The 18,765-nt window shown below is 39.8% G+C and overlaps 1 protein-coding gene across 1 annotated transcript in view; it reads left to right on the top strand.

The window, feature by feature from the left end:
- Positions 1-18,765, top strand: part of rabgap1l (RAB GTPase activating protein 1-like) — a 104,035-nt gene that overhangs the window by 19,783 nt on the left and 65,487 nt on the right. Inside the window, exons 11-13 of the mRNA XM_080032223.1 lie at positions 2,081-2,210; positions 7,654-7,747; positions 9,162-9,312. Coding sequence (XP_079888349.1) covers positions 2,081-2,210; positions 7,654-7,747; positions 9,162-9,312 — 375 coding nt within the window. The remainder of the gene's footprint in view (positions 1-2,080; positions 2,211-7,653; positions 7,748-9,161; positions 9,313-18,765) is intronic.

Raw genomic sequence — 18,765 nt, 5'->3', positions numbered from 1 at the left:
AGTTACCATTGTGTATGCAATGCATCCAAGGTGAGAAACTAAAGGATCAGCCACGATGTATGAGTTGATGGAACCAACTGCAGAAAGTCAAACCAGTGTTGTTGTTTTTTCTTTAGAGAAAGACCACCCTTGTGTGAGACGACGACAACAATTAAGAATAGCTTTCTAAAAGAAAAACACTGGTGGGTGATCTTAATCATGACGGGTTGAGGCAGTCCTGTTATTTTGTGAGGTACAGTAGTATTCATTTGACTGAGCAGGGAGAATTGCTCTTTCATTATGCATCAAAAAACAATGTTGGTAACCCTTTTTTATCTTCTTTCTTCCTCTTATCATCAGTGTTAATATTTCATTCGTTACCTAAGCCTTCTCGAAGATGTTCTCTAGGGGAAAAAAAGGCCATGCTTGATATTCTCTGCCAATTTGTACTCTCACCACTGACTAGAGTTAGTCATTAGATGCTATGCGAGTTGGCAAATCAATTCAGACCATTGATCCATTTTACCAGGTAGAGGACAGAGGCAACAGCACTATAGTAATTGAAAAGGCCAGACATTAACATCAGTAGCTTGAGACTCAAGGTCAAGCTTGCTTGTGACTTTGTTCTCTTATGAATGTATTTAGTCCATTATGATGGATTTAAGGAATAGTTCAAAGTTGTATGAAGCAATGTTTACACTCTTGACTTTACAATTTAACTAACACTTAAATCTAAACTAAACAACATGGGCTTGAGTATTCACTAAGGCTTATCTGTTAACCAACTCTGGAGTGAAAATAACGATTTCATTGTCTATTTGATTACCACATAATGCACAACACATTTCATGGTAGAAAACAAAACTCTTCCCGTACCCAGAAAGTGCATTCATCTTGTGAGACCTTGTTGAATGTCTGTGAATATCAATAGTTTTAAATGCATAGCTTTCCTCGTTCACCCCTGTGGCTTCGGCTAGATGGAAGGCTTAAGGAATGGTCATCTCATTTCAGCTGGTTTGATGCCGGCTCTCTGCTGCTAATGGCAGTGCCCCTTCACTTTGCACATGCAGCTCTTTTTTTTCTGTTGGTGTCATCTGATGGGACAGTGAGCTCTGTCCCAAATAGCAGGTCAGTTGATCAATGTCAGGTCTAAGGGTGGTCATGTTGATTGCCTTGTTGAGATTGACCCTTGCTATCAATCTCATAGTGAACCAAGGATACCTGCACGGGTTCACTCTGGGGCTGGGCCTTCGGACTTGGACAAAAAAAAAAAAAAAAAAAAGATGCTACGCTTTGGCTGTCATTATATTGTTGGTGTCCTCCTTAACGCTGCACACACTTTCACACTGGATGATACTCCCAGCTTTCCTGTGACTGAAGGGATCAGTGAGTGTAACAGTGTTCAAAGTGCATCATTGCAATTGAGCCTTGTGAGCTCCTGTGGCATCTTATTGTCTCCTGGTGCTGATTGAACCCTAGCTGTTTGGGTCAATGTGTCTATGAATCTCTATACCTTGTTGGGTAGTCAAAATTACTACAGAAAATAAGCTTCCCTGTTCATGAGTAATTATCTAGCCAAGGTAGTATGTCAACTTAAGTAAATGGTTAAATGTTTTTGAAATTTGATAGGGGGGCCACTTTTGTTTTATCATTTCGATCACACTGTGTGCTCCCTTACAAAAGCAGCCCTTGATGTGAATGCCTACGAAGAGACAGTGTCACATTTCTATTTATTGATACATGCATTTTATTTTAAATGTATAAATGTTTATATTATCTCATGTGTTTTGTTGCAGAGCCTTTTCTTAAAGCCTTTTCCTAAAGGCTCAGTTTGGGATTGCAAATTAGCCTAGGCTACAAATGCTGTGGTGTGTGGCATTGTCCCTATGTAAATGAACAGGAAAAAAATAATAAAAATGCCCTGTAGATATCTGTCAATCAAAATGTAACATAACAACATGTCATTTTCACTTGCAACTGTAGGTTTGCTGATACTGTGTATAAGCATAATTGTAATCTTCCAAATACATTTATTAATTTCCTCTTGGGATAAAAAGAAAAAAGACTGATTGTGGGTGTGGATATGTGTGTGTGTGTACAGCAGGCACCAGAGAAGATGGGTCAGAGCGATGCTATGTATGAGGTGGTGAGTCTTCAGAGGGAGGCAGAGAGAAGCAATGAAGGAAAAGGACCCCTGCCCTCACCCGCTGAGGAAGAGGAGGTTGATGAAGGTACGGATGTTTCTATAATTTTTTTTCACTGTTGCATTCTCCTCAGGAGGTTGGTTTTCCCTTTTTAACCCTTTAAAGCCACTACGAGTAACATGGCACGTTGGCGGCCCCTTTGGACAAAAGCGGTAGTATTTTTACGACGCCAGCTGTCGTGAAGCTGTTTTCTAGCTCGTGCCGGGCGTGCAAGATTCAAATGATCAGGAAGCAATATAGTGCATGTCCGTGTGTTGAAAGTGTGAGGGCACAGGCTCTTTTCGGCTCCGTGAGAGTGGTTAGTGACACAGCGTCAACTAATGCCAGTCAGTGCTACACACACCTGATTGCATTGAGTTGATGCAGTGTCACCTCTCACGGAGCTGAAAAATTACGTGTCCTCACAGAAAGCGAATGAACGAGAGTCGGCAGTTAGTATGGATCACGATGAGGTAATGTGTTTATGTTGTTGTAAATAATGACTATTTCAGATGAATAATGGTCATCTGATGATGCTGGTGAGGCAAAGTAAACTTTGTTTTAGTAGGCTACCGCTCATTCATTTAGGAGTAAACACTGCAGTCTAGATTCGTGTATACGTTGCTTGGCAACGCCCTCCCACCCGCCTATCTCTCCCTTTTTAGCTTTTCTTCATTGCATTTTCTTTTTTTTCTATGATGGTTCAGCCCCGTTATCAGTCATTATGACGACAAACAACTGTCTCAAACAAGGCTCCCGCTCCCCTTCCCTCACCTGGAGGGATAGGCTTCTCAAATCACGTTGCTGAGCCACACTGACATCTGCGACCAATATGGATATGTGACCATAGAGCATGCACGCGTGAACCGAAAATTGGACTGGGTGTGCGACCAGACCAAATGCAGTAATAAAAACTATATAAAAACGTCTTTCTTTGCACTGATGGTCTCGTTTGCTGTTAAAGGTAATTTATGATTATGAGAGGAAACATGAGGCTGTTTAAAAGATATTTAAATGTTACTCGGAGCTGCTTTAAGGTAATCGTATTCAAAATAATTAACTAAATACCACAGTACAAACTTGCCAATAATGCAAATCATTTAATCTTTCACAAGCCAACTGTTTATAAGATGACAGGATTCCACCAAATACACACACATATTGATGATGCGCAATCTAGTTGCATCAACATTGGCAGGAATGCAGGTACTTGTGTGTTTACGTCTGCTCTGTGTAAGTGAGCATGGCTAGCTATGTGATAACAGCAGTGTGGATAGGTTGTGTGAACGAGTCTTTGTGTGTGTGTGTGTGTGTGTGTGTGTGTGTTAGCATATATGTGCGAAAGATAGACCATAATACGTTATAAACAACGACAATGACTGGATGTAGAATCTCAGGGGTTTTGATAGCTATTTATTTGATTATGCATGTGTGTATTTGTGCTCCTGTGTCAAGCATGAGCAGTTTTGTGTGGAGCCTGGCCCAATCTTGTTGTCAGCTTATAACAAAGTAGCACTGCGCTGTCAAACTGCTATCCCCCACAGGCCTTTCACGGGTGAAACGAACAGCTTCTTCAGTCAAGTAGACCTGAGCATGGAGAGTTGTCATTGTTGTTTTTTCCTCATTCCAAATGCAGCGTTTGACCACTGCATCAGTGCATTTCTGAAAATTCCATTTGGCTCAAACCACCGTCCATTAAATTATAGTCACATATTTAAATCATGTTGCTTGTGATATCACTTCCTAAGTGTTCTGATTAAGACACCGAATCCATTCGATTTGAACATGAGCAGTTTAGGTGACGAGACCAAGCAGATTGGATATTTTAAGTCAATAATTGCGGCTATGCCAGAAGGGATGCGGCAAATCAGCCGTAACATTAATAGCACCAGGACTGGCCGTTAGACTCCAGTGGTTCCAAAACATGACCCAGTTTCAGCCCACTAATATAAACGGAGCCGACATTTCCACCTGACCGCTGACTCGGTTGTGCAGGTGTCACAGATTAGACACGGCCACAATTCAGACTGCACGCTTCATGCTGTTGGTTTGGATGGAGGTGCACATTTCAACAGGACACTTTAACAGGATACAAAAGCCTGCAATTTTCTCTGAAGGTGTTCAACACATTACAGAGAAATACTGACCTGACCTCACTGACTGACCTGAATGTACAAAATCTTTACTTTGGAAAACATTTCCATTTTTATTGAAATCCTAACTTTTTAGCATTAAAAAAAACAATCTTCTTCTTCCACTTTATTCTCCTTGAAACACTTAAGGACATAAACCGAGTTGGGGGCAAAAATTGCCTCTTTTATGTCAAGCTGTCGAGTTGCCTAAAGTCACAAGTCAGCCTCCCAAGGCCAGAGCTGATGGCTTTCAAATGCCACCGTGGGAGACATTCAGAGGGCTTTTCTTTAACGCCCTCTACTCCCCCAGGGCTGAAAATCGGAGGCACTCAGGGCCGTGAAGCTAGAGGTCAGTCTCAATGTGTACAGAAATAAAAAGTGCAGATGCTGCCACAGCTGTAAGCTCACAGCAGCATTCAATTCATGTTTTTTTACTTCTTGGATACTGCAATGTGGAATATGGCCCTGAACCTGATATTTATATATATAAACTGTATATATATATACAGTTTATATATATATATTTTTTTTTGCTTTATCTTTCACAGCCTGCTTTGTGATCAGTACTTATTGTGTTTCTTCTTTATACAACAATTTGAGCGCCCAGACGCAAATACTGTGTTTCACAGTTTCATATGCATTTACAGAGAATGATCTTACACCTGCATATATCCCTATCATTTTGCTCTATCCTTTATAAGTGCATATTACCACACAATAATAAGAAGAGAAGAGCCTGATTGATTTAGTATACAGCTGTCAAAACAGATGAAAGTGGACCTGGAAGTAGTAAAGGATATAAAAAAAAAGTAAAGAAAAAAAAAAAAAAAAAGGATCATTTCACTAGTAGGGAGTTCCTGCTCACTCAGATGTAGACAAACCAAACCAATTCACAAGGGGCTCCAACATCAGAGAGATTGTATTTGAAAGTAATCCTACAGTGAATGTGCAACCCCCTCTTCAGATTAAAAGGTAACCATAATGGCCCTCTTCCTCACAGTTTCTTTTATCTCCTGGTACGTTGGCAGTGGCATTGGACTCACGCTTTCCCGCCACGTGGCATTAGCCAATCTGAGGACAGAGGCAGCAGCTTTGTGCTGGGCCTGAACTAAGGACTCATCAAGCATTTATAAAGACCTGAAAAGCTCCCGCTGAGGCTGTAAGGATGTATAGGAGTAGAAGTGCATTAAACATAGTGGCTGCATGTTCTAGAGCAGGGGTTCTCAAACTTTTGATAGCTGAGGGCCAATTTAGGAACCCAACATTGGCCGCCGAAGGAAAAAAAATTATAAAACTGAAATAATTTCAATGGCCAGCGTCTTTACGGTTTACATGTATTGGTCAGCATCCAATACTGTGTAATTAACACATTTAAAGTAATAAATAAAGGGCTAAGTCTCATTTCAACATTGGGGAACACACATTAAAAGCGAGGGTCTGGGGGTTGTCCCCCAGAAAAATTTGAGGTTCGAACACTTCATTTTGTGCATTTTGGTTAATTTTTATGCAGTAATTTGTGTCTTCTGTATTTATTTATGGTGGAAATGTTAAGGAAAAGACAACTCGCTCCCATTGACACACATCTAATGGAATATAAATCAAGGCACTGAGGCATTCTGTATTGCATTCAAATATTTATTCTACTTTATTGTTCAAAACTTTCTACACATTGAAAACGTATCACCTTTTGGAGTGTTTTTTTGTAGGACTCACTACTCATGATGCAGCAGCAGTGTTAACTATTATGACACTATACATTGGAAATAAACAGGGTGGGCTATCAGCAGTCAACTAGGCAGATAGTTCCATGGCTATCAGCAGCTAGCTAACGTTAGTTTGTTAGCTAAACTTTAGGCAAAAGAGTTAGAAACCAGATAATGTTAGCATCCATCCTTAGACACTTGACCTAATCTAATTCACCTTGAAGGTGAGAAAGTGCATCGTATTGGGCTTGACAAGCTCACTATCTAACAACTTACATTGGGACCACTACACTGCCTGCTGCACTGCGGGAGGCTGACCAGCCGTCTGCAACGAGGCAGAGGCCAGCCGAACTTCGCAAGTTTAATAAGTGGGGAATGAATACAAACAATTAGGAGGGATATTTAAGTGTTTCGACCCCTGTACTGTTTTTACTGTTGTGCGTTTCAAATTTTTTTTTTTTTTTTTTTTTTAATAATTCATAATTCAATGCGGGCCGCCAGATATGCTTCCGCGGGCCGCCATTGGCCCGCGGGCCGCACTTTGAGAACCACTGTTCTAGAGGCAATTTAATGCCAAGGCCTAAGTGCAGGCTTCAGTTGGGAGTATATGATGCATTTGGTTTTGTTTTGAAAAATCAATGAAACATAATTCCATGCTCTTTATTGCCATGCCACCCTTTTAAGTGGTGTTTTCATATTCATGTCAATTTCATTCTCACTCGCATTAATAAGGGACTCGAAAACAGTGGAAACACCTGCAGTATATCTTACATTTAGGACATAAGAATTTCATGACATCATTTCATCAAGTAAGCCTTAGCTCTCCCTAAATACAAGGGCAAAAAGAAAAAGACGTATTATCATATTCACATTTGTTTAGGAAATCACGGATTCACGGCCATCTAATCAACATTTTCAAGAAAGATAAACTAAGCTGGATTGACAATATCATGTCTTGTAGTTGTGTAGTGTTTTACCCCTGTCTGTGTGTGTGTCAGTAAATCCAACCACCCAATCCTTTCTCTCCCCTAGGTGTATACATTTTTACTATGGTATAATACACCTGTTTCTGTTAAAACATACACAGACACACACGTGCAATATTTTGAACTGCAGGTATTCACAGTATCTGTGCTGGACATACGGTGTGGATCTCTGTGTGGACTGTATATGATTTTGTTCTAGTGGGCGGGTCTCTGTGTGGGGATGAGTTCATCTCTCTAGCAGCAGAGCAGACCAGACAGATAATTAGTGCTTCTTCATCTAAACACAAGTAGTTGGCTGAGCTGATTAGCACTTGTCTGCCTCAAGAGCCGTCAGACAGAAGGATAGCTTTAACGGAAAGTGTAGGCACTGCATAAGAACTCCTTCCTCCATCTTAATGTGTGGAGTCAATATTAACACATTTTAAATCTGTGATAAAGTTTCCCGACACATGAGATACATTTATATTTAAAAATCTACAGAAACCTCTGCAAAACCAAACGGCATGTCCTTTTGTCTTTGACTGCCTTCTGACAACCTCATTGAAGACGAGGCCTTGTCATCAAGGTGTTGGTTTTTCTGTATTGTCATGTAGACAACGATTGCATATATCAGGACTGATCCATGTATGCTGTCAATGTTCATATCTTGGTGTCTTTGTGCTCCCTGCAGATAGCGACAGTGAAATCTCCAGTGGTACAGGGGACGTTTCCAAAGACTGTCCAGAGAAAATCCTGGAGTCCTGGGGAGGAATCCTCAACAGATGGTAACGGTTTAAAAGAGACCCACTGAGAACTTTGGATCTTTGAGATTGACTTAAATTTAGATGAGATTAGATGGTTTTGAGGCAGTTGGAAGAAACGGATATGGAAACAGGGCCAAGATGATAATAGTTTGTAATGCAGTTTGAACGTATCAAAGCAGCTGTATCTTCTGATATGATATAGCTAAGAAAGGGGGTCATACATGGAAATACATCAAATATAATTTTTGGCTTTTCATCTTCTGCAAAAGTACTGTGATGCGACTCATTGATGCTTAAAGGTGAACCTGGCTCACACTGCCTCATACAGACTGTGTTTTTACAGAACAGGGCCGAGGTCCTCTTCATCATTGCTCTTTGATTGGAAAACAGTTCCCTGTAGATACACCCATTTATTTATCTGACATAACGCCAGCAACCAGCATTGATATGTACAACTTAAGGTGCGAAAACTGGCCTAAACAAAGGAATGAAAGATGTTCCTGGCGTTTGTCTTTTGATTTCACTGCCTGTTTTCTTGCTGTTGCATCAGCACAATTAAGTGAAGTAGTTTATCAGAAAATTGCTTTCTTATGGCCTCAATTAATGCATAACGATGAGATTTCAAGCATCATTAAAAACAGCTGATGGTATGTTTTTTAAAAGAAAGATGTGTCCTCATGTGTGACACTCTTACAGCATGGCAGTACTGCGGTTAATATCTGACAGTATTCTACTTGATACCGGTATTAGTATAGTAAAGTAATTCTGCAGTCAATATCATTTTTAATTATATTTAATGCGGTAGGTCAAGGTAGTACTATGAATGATACTGTAGTTTATAGTGCAATCAATCTGTGCTTAACTTACTACTGCACTCATTACTGAGGTTGATACTGTAATTGCAGTGCATGTGAGTGACCCAATGATCCTACCGTAGCTGTAATAGAGATTAAGTAGAACAATAGCAGTCTGTTGTTGTACTGGCAAGCTACTATTGTAAATGTGTATTCCAGTATAAATAGGTAACTGGGTGTTTAGTGAGAACTCTATACCTGGCCAGATTAGTGAGGAAAGAAAAAAATTACTGTCTTCTGGTGTAATTCTCCTCATTAATAACAACTTTAAGGTTAAGAAAAAAATTGTAATTGTTTGATTGCAACATTCATTATTCTGTTTGGTAGGTGTATCATTCTGCTTGATTGATCTCCATACTCAGTATTTGTCACGACAGAAATGTCACAGTAACACAGGAAAAACTTTACTATCTATGGGAAAAACATATAAAAAAAAACATATATATTTACAAAACTATATATATATACTCACACACACACACACACACACACACAGTAGGCTATATATATTTAAAGTTGCTGAATATTGATTAAGGTAAGTGAGATTTTAAAATAATGAATTGTTTCTGTGTGTGTATCAGGCACGGGAATCTTTCAACTCGTCCGAAGGGTTTGCCCTCGTTGGTTCGCAGTGGCATTCCCGAGCCACTCAGAGCTGAAGTCTGGCAGCTGCTGGCCGGTTGCCACGACAACCATGACCTGCTTGAGCAGTACCGCATCCTCATCACAAAGGTAAAGACACACACACACACACACACACACACACACACACACACACACACACACACACACACACACACTGCTGCTTTTAACCAACTGCATTTAGTAAGTACAAAAGTCAAGAGATACTTTCACTTAACAGGTTGATGTGTGTAGTTGTCTTGTCTACCACTCTCTGTTCATGACTCTTTGTAAACTTGAAATCAGCTATGTTGATGGTACTTCACCTATGATTATATAATTGTATTTGTTTAGACTGATGAACCTGTATGCTACAGGTTCACACATCATTCATGTGTCGTTGAACATATGTTATCTTGTCTCGTGTATGTGGATGTTGCTCACGTCATACAGTAGTTAACAATCTAATGGTTCTCCCAGGAATTGTGCAAGTCTTGGTCGTGTTTTGAGGGAAACCAGGTGATTACAAGCCACATTGATGAAAATAAATTGGGAAATATTTTTGCTTATTGTGTCCACCAAGAGTACCAACATCACTGATATTGCTGTTGTCCTTACATCTGTGCTTCTGAACTCTGTGGCCTCTTTGAGAACACTCTCATTTAGCTGTGACATTTAAATGCATGTGGTGCCGTCGTGGGCTATTACAGCTTGTGTTGGCCCTTTGGCCTGCCAGGGAGCATGCAATAATTCAAAGTGCATTTGTAGACCTTTAGTATTGACCTGTTGGGTGTTCTTCAGGTTGTGTTGACATGTATCCTACTTGTTGCATTTTAAGTTACATATGATATAATATTACAGGTTGCCAGAGTAAGGAGAGAATAGTCGGGGTTAAAGGTCAAAGAACAACATACATATTGAATTGTAATGGGGTATCAAGCCTTAGTGTATTAGTCAAAAAGATGCTGTTATATGAGTTACATTGCAGCTTTATTTTCCATGTGGAGGCATCTTTGAGTTAGTGACACACTGGGTGGCATTATTATTATGAAGCAGATCCGTCAATCTGTCATTGTGTTATTCATTTAATATGTTTTACAGCTGCATGTACAGCTGTCATTTCAGGATTCAACAGTTATCACTCACAGTAAAACAGGATTTTCCAAATGAGATCGAACAGTCAACCCAGGTCTCATGACCCATCTTTATTGTTCTGGCAAGAGATTTGTAAACCAGTTTGTTGGGTGACAAAGCCCCACTGCAGCAGCAGCAGTAGGAGGAGGAGGAGGAGGAGGCGATGTAAACAGGCAAAGCAGACAAAGGTCCTTGCTTTTATGGATAATACAATAGTCTCTTTGCCTCACAGAAGCAGGCCAAACTACCTGCCTCGATCAATACTCAGAGAGAAGGGGGGGGATGGATGGAAAGTGGATAAACGTAGAGGGAGGAATGTGAACCCATAAATATGTGGTTGTAGTCACTGAGGGGAGAATTGGAGAAAAGAAATGTGTGTAAATGTCAAGAGAGCTAGCATATTTCTCTCTGTCCTCAGTCACATATTTTATGATGTTTTTCACTTACTGTGTACATTTCTGTCTCTCTCTTTCCGTTTCTTTTAGCATCTTTATCTATTAAATTGGGACCATTTTTCTTGGGCTTTTTTGTGTTCCATGTCTCTTCCTTGCTCGTTGTATCCTTTCGTTCTCTTTCCCGTGATATCTGTTTTTACCCCACCGTCACTTACTTTTGTGTCGTACAAATCTGTCTTCATAGCTTACACTTACTTTTCTTTCTTTCATATGAGCCATGTTTATCTATGCCTCTGTCTCTCTTGTGACATAATACCAAGCTTGTGTAGCTCAGCTCATTTATTCTCATTCCACTGGCTGGGCCATGCCCACATCCTCTGTCTTGCTGGGGTAGTGATGGTATTGATAGGCGGGTGGCTGGGCTATTAATAGCTGCACCAAATGAATGGAAGTGAGGAAAGATGGAGGGGGGAGTGAAAGGGGGAAGAGAGGCAAATGACGGCAGCGGCGAGTGCGATGTGGAGCTTATTAATGTCTGTTGTCTGGGCTCAGTGACGACGTTAATGCTGATTGAATTTGAAGTAATTGGACTGTCGCCCTTATTGAAGGGGTGTCTTTGTCATAAATCAGTGCTGTGTATCCCTAGGTGTTCTAGACAGGCGTTGTGTGAGTGACCCACTGGGGGTTAAAGTATGTGTGGTTTCTAGTCCTAAATCTGCATCACCAAAACAAATTTCTATTTTTCTATTGTACTTGGTAAGTGAACTGATTTGAATTGTGATTTACAGTTATCATTCATAAATAACCAAATAATTCTTTATTTGGTTTTGTTTTACATATATATATATATATCACACTTGTTTTATTATAGCTGGTCGCATCATTGCTTAAGGTCTTAATTAGTCAAGGTTTATCTTAGTAAAAACAAAGAGACCTTGGATTGTATGTCCTCCAGCCTTTGTCATCCTCAGTAATGTGACCTGTGCGCCTTAATATGCTTTACTGCAGCCGACCCATGTTAGTGACACCACAAAAAAATATTTTGATAAAAAATAGTGAAAATATTTTAGCAAATAACTTTCAATGTATTTATTTTGTGATTTCAGTCCTATTTGTATGTTATTCAAAATGTGATTCACATTGCAACTCATAGTGTGTTACTCAACGTGACTAGATTTTGACTTTCAACAGGGCAGGCAACATGAAAATATTGAGGCATAGTCAACGGCCAAACTTTAAAATGACTAACTTTGTTAATAAAAATGTAGTTGGGAGTGGCACCTTTGGAACTGGCCACCCTAGTTATAGAGGACTTATTATTATACTTTTTCAACTTTTATGACCTATAAAAGTTGCTATAATGATTTATAGTCATGTTTATCCATACTTAAGTGTCAAGTAATGACTTACATGCATTTAGACGTAACACTAGGGCAGCCGGTCGCGATTCACTTGTCCGGGATTCGTTACGTGGAGAATCCGGATTTTTCAATGTATGGTAATGCTGCAATGTGCTCAGGCACGCTTCGGCCATGCCCCCACCTGCCTGCTCAAATCTGCCCAAGCGCCGCTGAAAGTGTTCCGGAAGGAAGGTAACCAATCACAATGGAGTGGGCTTTGCAGGAGGGGGGCGAGGGGGTGGAGAAGCACAAAGTGAAGTGTGGACAGAAAATGCTGAGCACGCCCAGATGAGAGGAAGATTTTCCCGAAAATCTACATGGTTTTTTGTGCTGTGATTCATGTCAGGTTGCTCTATAGGAGTCATTAATGAGAAATTAAGACCAGAAAAGTAGTATAATAGGAGATCTTTAACATAAACTACAAGAAATAACCTGCCATTTGTACAAAATAAGCACTCAAATCACGGTTTACCATTGAATTTAGACTTGAGTACATAGATGGTTGGTTGTACATGGTAATTAGCCTGGTCCAACCAGACCATCGTACTTCATTTCATTTGTACAGAAGGTCTGGGTGTCTGTTGAAGTTTAAAACTGTTGGATCTGCCCAGTGCCACTCTGGATTAGCCAACCAATCGCATAAAGTTTGGTCGTCACGAGTGTCATGAGCCAGCTTCTGACGGTGCGTTCCAGTTGGACAGGGAACTCGGGAAATTTCCGACTTCACTACACATTGTAGTCTATGGATCTACCGGTACCTGGCAACGGTAACTTGTTAGAGCCTAACCTTTAGTTATTTGGACGAGAAAGGTTGTCGGCGCCCATACTTTAGCGAGCAGATGCACTGGAACACAGACAGGTCGGAACTCGGAACTACCAAGTCGGAAATCTCCTTCTTCCGAGTTTAAAGGAACGCAGCATTCAACTGAAACTGGAGCGCGACTTCGACGTCATCGTTCTCAGCCACTCGCTCTGTTCGCTGATTGGACGGCTGTAGATTAGCTGGAGAGAACTGAGAAATGCACTGCACACCCAGACTGACTACTGAAGGGAAAATTAAATTTGGCCTGAAGTAGGTAGGCGGGCGGAGCCAGGCTACATGTTAATACCTTCAGAGTTAAAATTGAGAAATTATTTTCTGAAGTACAGTTTATTTAATTCCCTATCTGTGGAAACAACTTCACATGGTATTTCACAGGGAAGAATTATTTTGTTGAATGTTGTATGTATTACATTCCGAGCTCATAAATAATGCTGTTAGTTCAAAGTGATCTTGTGACATGTGTGAACCAACCACTGGTTAAAGGCCTACTTCACCAGTTTGAATATGAAGGTGTATTGAATTCTGAGATCCTATGTAGTATAAATGTGCGAAAAAAATTGAAATCGGTTCATCCTAGCCTGAGAAAAGGCAGAAAGAGTGTTTTTTTTAACCCTATATTTCTCTTTCTCGTGACATCACAGAAAGAGAAATATAGGGTTAAAAAAAACTTACTTTGTAAATATTACTGTGATGTCTTTTACTGTGACATCACAGTAATATTTACAAAGTACGTTTTTTTTAACCCTATATTTCTCTTTCTGTGATGTCACGAGAAAGAGAAATATAGGGTTAAAAAAACACTCTTTCTGCCTTTTCTCAGGCTAGGATGAACCGATTTCAATTTTTTTCGCACATTTATACTACATAGGATCTCAGAATTCAATACACCTTCATATTCAAACCGGTGAAGTAGGCCTTTAAGACTAACTTACTGAGCATTTATCAGCATGTGGCCTGTGGCTGTCTCGCTTGATGTCAAAGATCCCAAGTGTCACATTCAGTGTTGTACTACTCTCATTTACAGTCATCACACACATAGTCACAAATAAACACACTCGGTCACACTCACCATGGCCTTGGGGCATCTGAGACATTCACGTATATATCCTTTCTCGGCTGGGGCAGTACTGCGTTTGAGGTCTGGGTTTGGGGGTTGCTAGTGACATTTGAACAACCTTTTTCGACTCCCTAGAGCCAAACAAGCCCAAGGTGTGCTGCCTTGCTTGAACCCACAGCTTTAAAAAGCTCAGCCAGCTATTTCCAGGCCTGCCTTTCCAGAGACCTATTTGAATCGCAGCGCAGCCAGTGTATTAACAGAGGTCAGCTCAGCATCTTTCCACAGGTACAACCGCTATAATCAAAAGGCTGGAACAGCAGTTTCACCACAGCTGCCCCATACTGTATGAAACTAAAGGCATTCACAGGGAATGGATTTCTTCTTTCAAAAAAAAAATGTGTCAATGCTTTTGTACAACATCCCAACCTTTTATCCCTGGTTATACAAATTAGTTCCAGTGAGTGGGTCAAATAATTTATATCGCTGGATATCGTTTTTGCTGTATAGAGACAGATTTTTTGTTCTAATTTCAAATGGAAACGCAATTAGATTGCTGCATACGTTTCTAGGCATTTAGATGGGAACGTAGTAGGTTCATGTTATTTATGATATATTTTCAGAAGCTTTCCCTTATGCCAACCCTACAGTATTTTGCCATCACTGTCTTTTGTTTGGGTAATGCAGCTGTACGCTGGGCCCAAACCCTGTCAAGACACACTGCATGATGAGGTTTGATATAGAAATGTTATTTTGTAGCCACAGAAGAATGTATTAGTATCTTTTCTGAACTTTGTTGGAATTCCCACCCATGACTGGAACCAGCTCAGTTTAAATCTTTACAAATCATTAAATGAAATGTCAGAGCAACTTAGAGCATGGGGCTGTGAGGTGCTTTACATTTGAATGCTGACTCATATTCAGGCCTGGTACCAGCTTAGCAATGACATTTAATGCCGGTGTACAATCAAAGATAGCATCAGCCATGCAGCCAGACTGGAATAATACTACACCCACGCCTGATAACTCACATACAGATACATAGAGTGCAATGTACATAATATAGGCTGCCATGGTAACTGCAAGGGTCCATGGACTTTTTATGTGCTTGAAGTTGTCTCCATGACAATTATGTGACTCTTTTTGTCTCTTGACTTCGACCTTTCTTTATAAAGTACTTGAAATATGTATGATTGGAACCTAGGTAGTTGGCCAACTGCTTATGATGAATACAATCCCAAGTGTCCACTACTTTTAACCTTATGGCAAATCAATGCAGTGACTACTGAACAGTGTTTGTACACATGCAAGTAGTTGAACTGTTGGTTAAAAAAATAGAGAGGTGTTTGGGGTTGAGTGTGAGATTAGAAAGTATATTGTTACTCCCAGGGTTGTTTATTAAAAATATATCTCTATCGGTTAGAGCAATGAAAAACCTATTGTCTCAATTGATGACGTCAAGCAAAGCCATGTATTCTTCCAAACACAGTGACTGGAAATCGGTTATATTGTTTTTTTCTTAAACACATTGTTGGGATTAATTTGTTTAGCTCAATTATTGAATACTATTAATATTATTCAAGGTAATTCATTGTAGGTTCATGAGTGCAGTAAATAGAAAATGAGATGTACCTATATTGCTATTGAAGGATAACATAATGACATTTTAGTGTGATTAAAGCTTAACACAAAGTGTTTTTTTCTTAGATCTTGAAAACTTGAATTGAAAAAAAGTTAAAGTTTCACCCCTTAAAATACAGTATGCATGTACGCACACACACACACACACACACACACACACACACACACACACACACACACACACACACACACACACACACACACACACACACATTATGTGCATACATAAACATAATTCCTTTGGCTTGGTGATGTGACTTACCATGAGTTTGAAGTCTCCATCATTCATTGGTGAAAAAATCCCCTTGAGGATAGTCTTGTCAATCACAGACTCTTACACAAAGGAATCGCTCACACACACATTCTCCCCAATTTCCCATCCTGCTTTATAGTATCTGTGGGGACCAGCTGCATTGCATGGCCACAACACAGCCAAGCAACACCACTTCCATCCCCCCTCTTTACAATATAGGTCTATTCACTGCACCCCTCCCACCCCGCGCCTGTGTGTGTGTCTCCATAATGCCGCCCTTCAGCTCCCATTCACATATCCGCAGCAGAAACCTAGTAGGCACCACAAAGGGACACACTGACTTTCGCTCACAGCGTCAGGAAAATCTATATCTGGCAACAAACAAAATAAATCATTAAAAAAATCACAATCATTTTCATTTATCCAAACAAAGTGAAACAATAGACTCGATGTATGAATTATGAAAATGTATATATATATTGCCAATTGTGCCATCACAATTCACATCACAACGATTCCATTGCGAATCGGCACAACCCTAGTCTGTGATGCTCTATACTCCAGGATACCAATGAGCCAAGAAAGGCAGAAGGTCTTTTAACTCTCTGGCTTTCACTGGATTGAATGCTTTAATTGTCCAAATATCCAACTACAAGACAACCATGATTTCATTATTGCCAAATCATTTCAACCCACAATATCTCAATTATCTTTGCAGTTTTTATACATGCAACTAAGGCATGCTACACTAAAGGCAATGACTAGCGGTGTTGTCAGTGCTTCAGATTCTTTCGTGGCTCCAACCTGGGAACTGAATCTAGACAAAGCTTGGCCCACAGTTGATAAATATAAATACTGGCTTCTGCCCGCTAAGCTGGGTTAGTGTTGGTCCGTTGATGTTGCTTGCTGAATGTTTGTATCCAGGCAGTGAACCAGCTCTAATCTGCCCCACTAACCACTTATCCCTCCATATCCCAACTCCCTGTCTGTTGGACAAGAGGGCTGTCAGCGATTCGAGATACAGAATCAACTACATTTACATACTACCCTTCAGCCAAATCAAATTACCCTGACATTTCTTGATAATCCACCTCACAGCAACAAACTCAATTTTTATATCAGGCAGCCAGTAAAAGCTGAAGCATCTTAGTCAAACAACATAAAAAATAAAAATCAGAAACAAAATCAAACTGTAATTAATCATAATCCATTGGTAAAATATACAATACTTTTATCTGTATTGTCGGTAATCGTAGTTTTTTTAATTTTGTTGTACGTCCACTGACAATCGCAAAAGTACAGCCAGTGGTGATCTAGCCAACCCAAAACACAGCTACAAAAAAATGGAAAGAATGGAAAGCATTTCGTATTATCTCTGAGTGTTAAGTTTGTAATTGATTTAGTTTTTTATTGATTGATTTTATCGGTTGAGTACTATGTTATGCTTACTCACTTACACATTGTCCTTGTACTGGTAAACATTTACCAAATTCACCTCTTTACGCACATGTGTGCACTTATGTGCACACATTGCTGTTGAGACTGGAATCAGCAGGAGCCCAGTAGTGGAGGAGGGTGGGATGCTGGAAAGCACTGAAAGGTGAATCAGCCTCCACCTTTTGTTTCCAAGTGGCCCCGCTGGCTTTGTTTTCAAGCAGGATGAATTATTAACAGTGGCCTTCTGGTCATGTTTTCATCATCCACATCCAAAGGTAAAGAGCGCTGTGCTGAGAGATCTCCATTGACTGGCTTCTTCCATAGTGACAGCCTAACTGTCTACTTGAACTTTTTTTTGTTTCACTTTGTCCCTTTCTCCTGCCTTTCTGGCCCCTCTCTCTGTTTTTTCCCATCACACTTTTTCTCTTGAATGACCAAATTAAGCACCACAGGTGCTTAGGAATATTCTATGACAATTAAAGAGCCGCAGACCTAATTGTAGTTCAGTCACAATCAAATTGATCAAATACAAGGTGAAAGGAATATTCCACTTAAACTGGGATATTACCTCATTTCAAGAAAAGGACAACTAATGTGTTAATTGAAGATAAAACTACAGCATATTGGATACCATTGGCATCTTAACTTACATCATAGCTTTGCCTCCTTTATTTTGATAAAGTAATGATCAAATTAACCCTAACCCTAACCTCTGAAACAAGTGACCAAGTACTGTCCTCAGATACATTTAATGTTATCTGTGTTGTGTGTCCACTACTTCATTTTACAACCTTTACATGTAAAATATATTAGAGTTATATGACTCTCATATTATGTCTCAACTGTTATTTAACTAAATTTTTCACTCTCTTAACTAGGTTACATAAACATCACAGATTGTGAAAAACGTTGATAAAATAATGAAATAACCACACTAAGATGAAACGAGATACACTAAGGTGAATTCTAGCAACTACTGTCTCTATATTTAAAGTTAACTAGTCTATGCAAGGCATTTTTAACTGGCTTGATTGCTCTGCCATAAATGGTTGGTGTGTCAACAAATTGGATTTTCTGCATGCCACCTTTTCCAGTATAATTTTCTTGCATTGTATTATATCTTCCTCAAGGACACAAACAGGTCGAGGCTCAGCGGATTTCTGAAAGAATCATTAACTGTTTTGTTAAGCAACTTTCTGTGTGGATTTGACCAAGCACTCTTGATTTTAGAATTGTCGAGTAAGATGAATATATGCCTATGAGTTTCATGTTTTCCATTGTCCATTGGCTGTAAGTATACTTCCTAGGCTGACAAGATGTCTACATTTTTCCAGTAAGTTTGCAGAGTGCCGCTGGCTTTTGTTCAAACAACGGTGCTTGGTTGCTCATTTACTCATCAAGGACTGTTCATGGATTACATTATCTTC

This window comes from Ammodytes marinus (assembly GCF_949987685.1).
Source record: "Ammodytes marinus genome assembly, chromosome: 8".
NCBI classification, from domain to species: Eukaryota; Metazoa; Chordata; class Actinopteri; order Uranoscopiformes; family Ammodytidae; genus Ammodytes; species Ammodytes marinus.
Note: the sequence above shows the minus strand (reverse complement) of the source record. Positions and strands in the feature narration are given on the sequence as shown.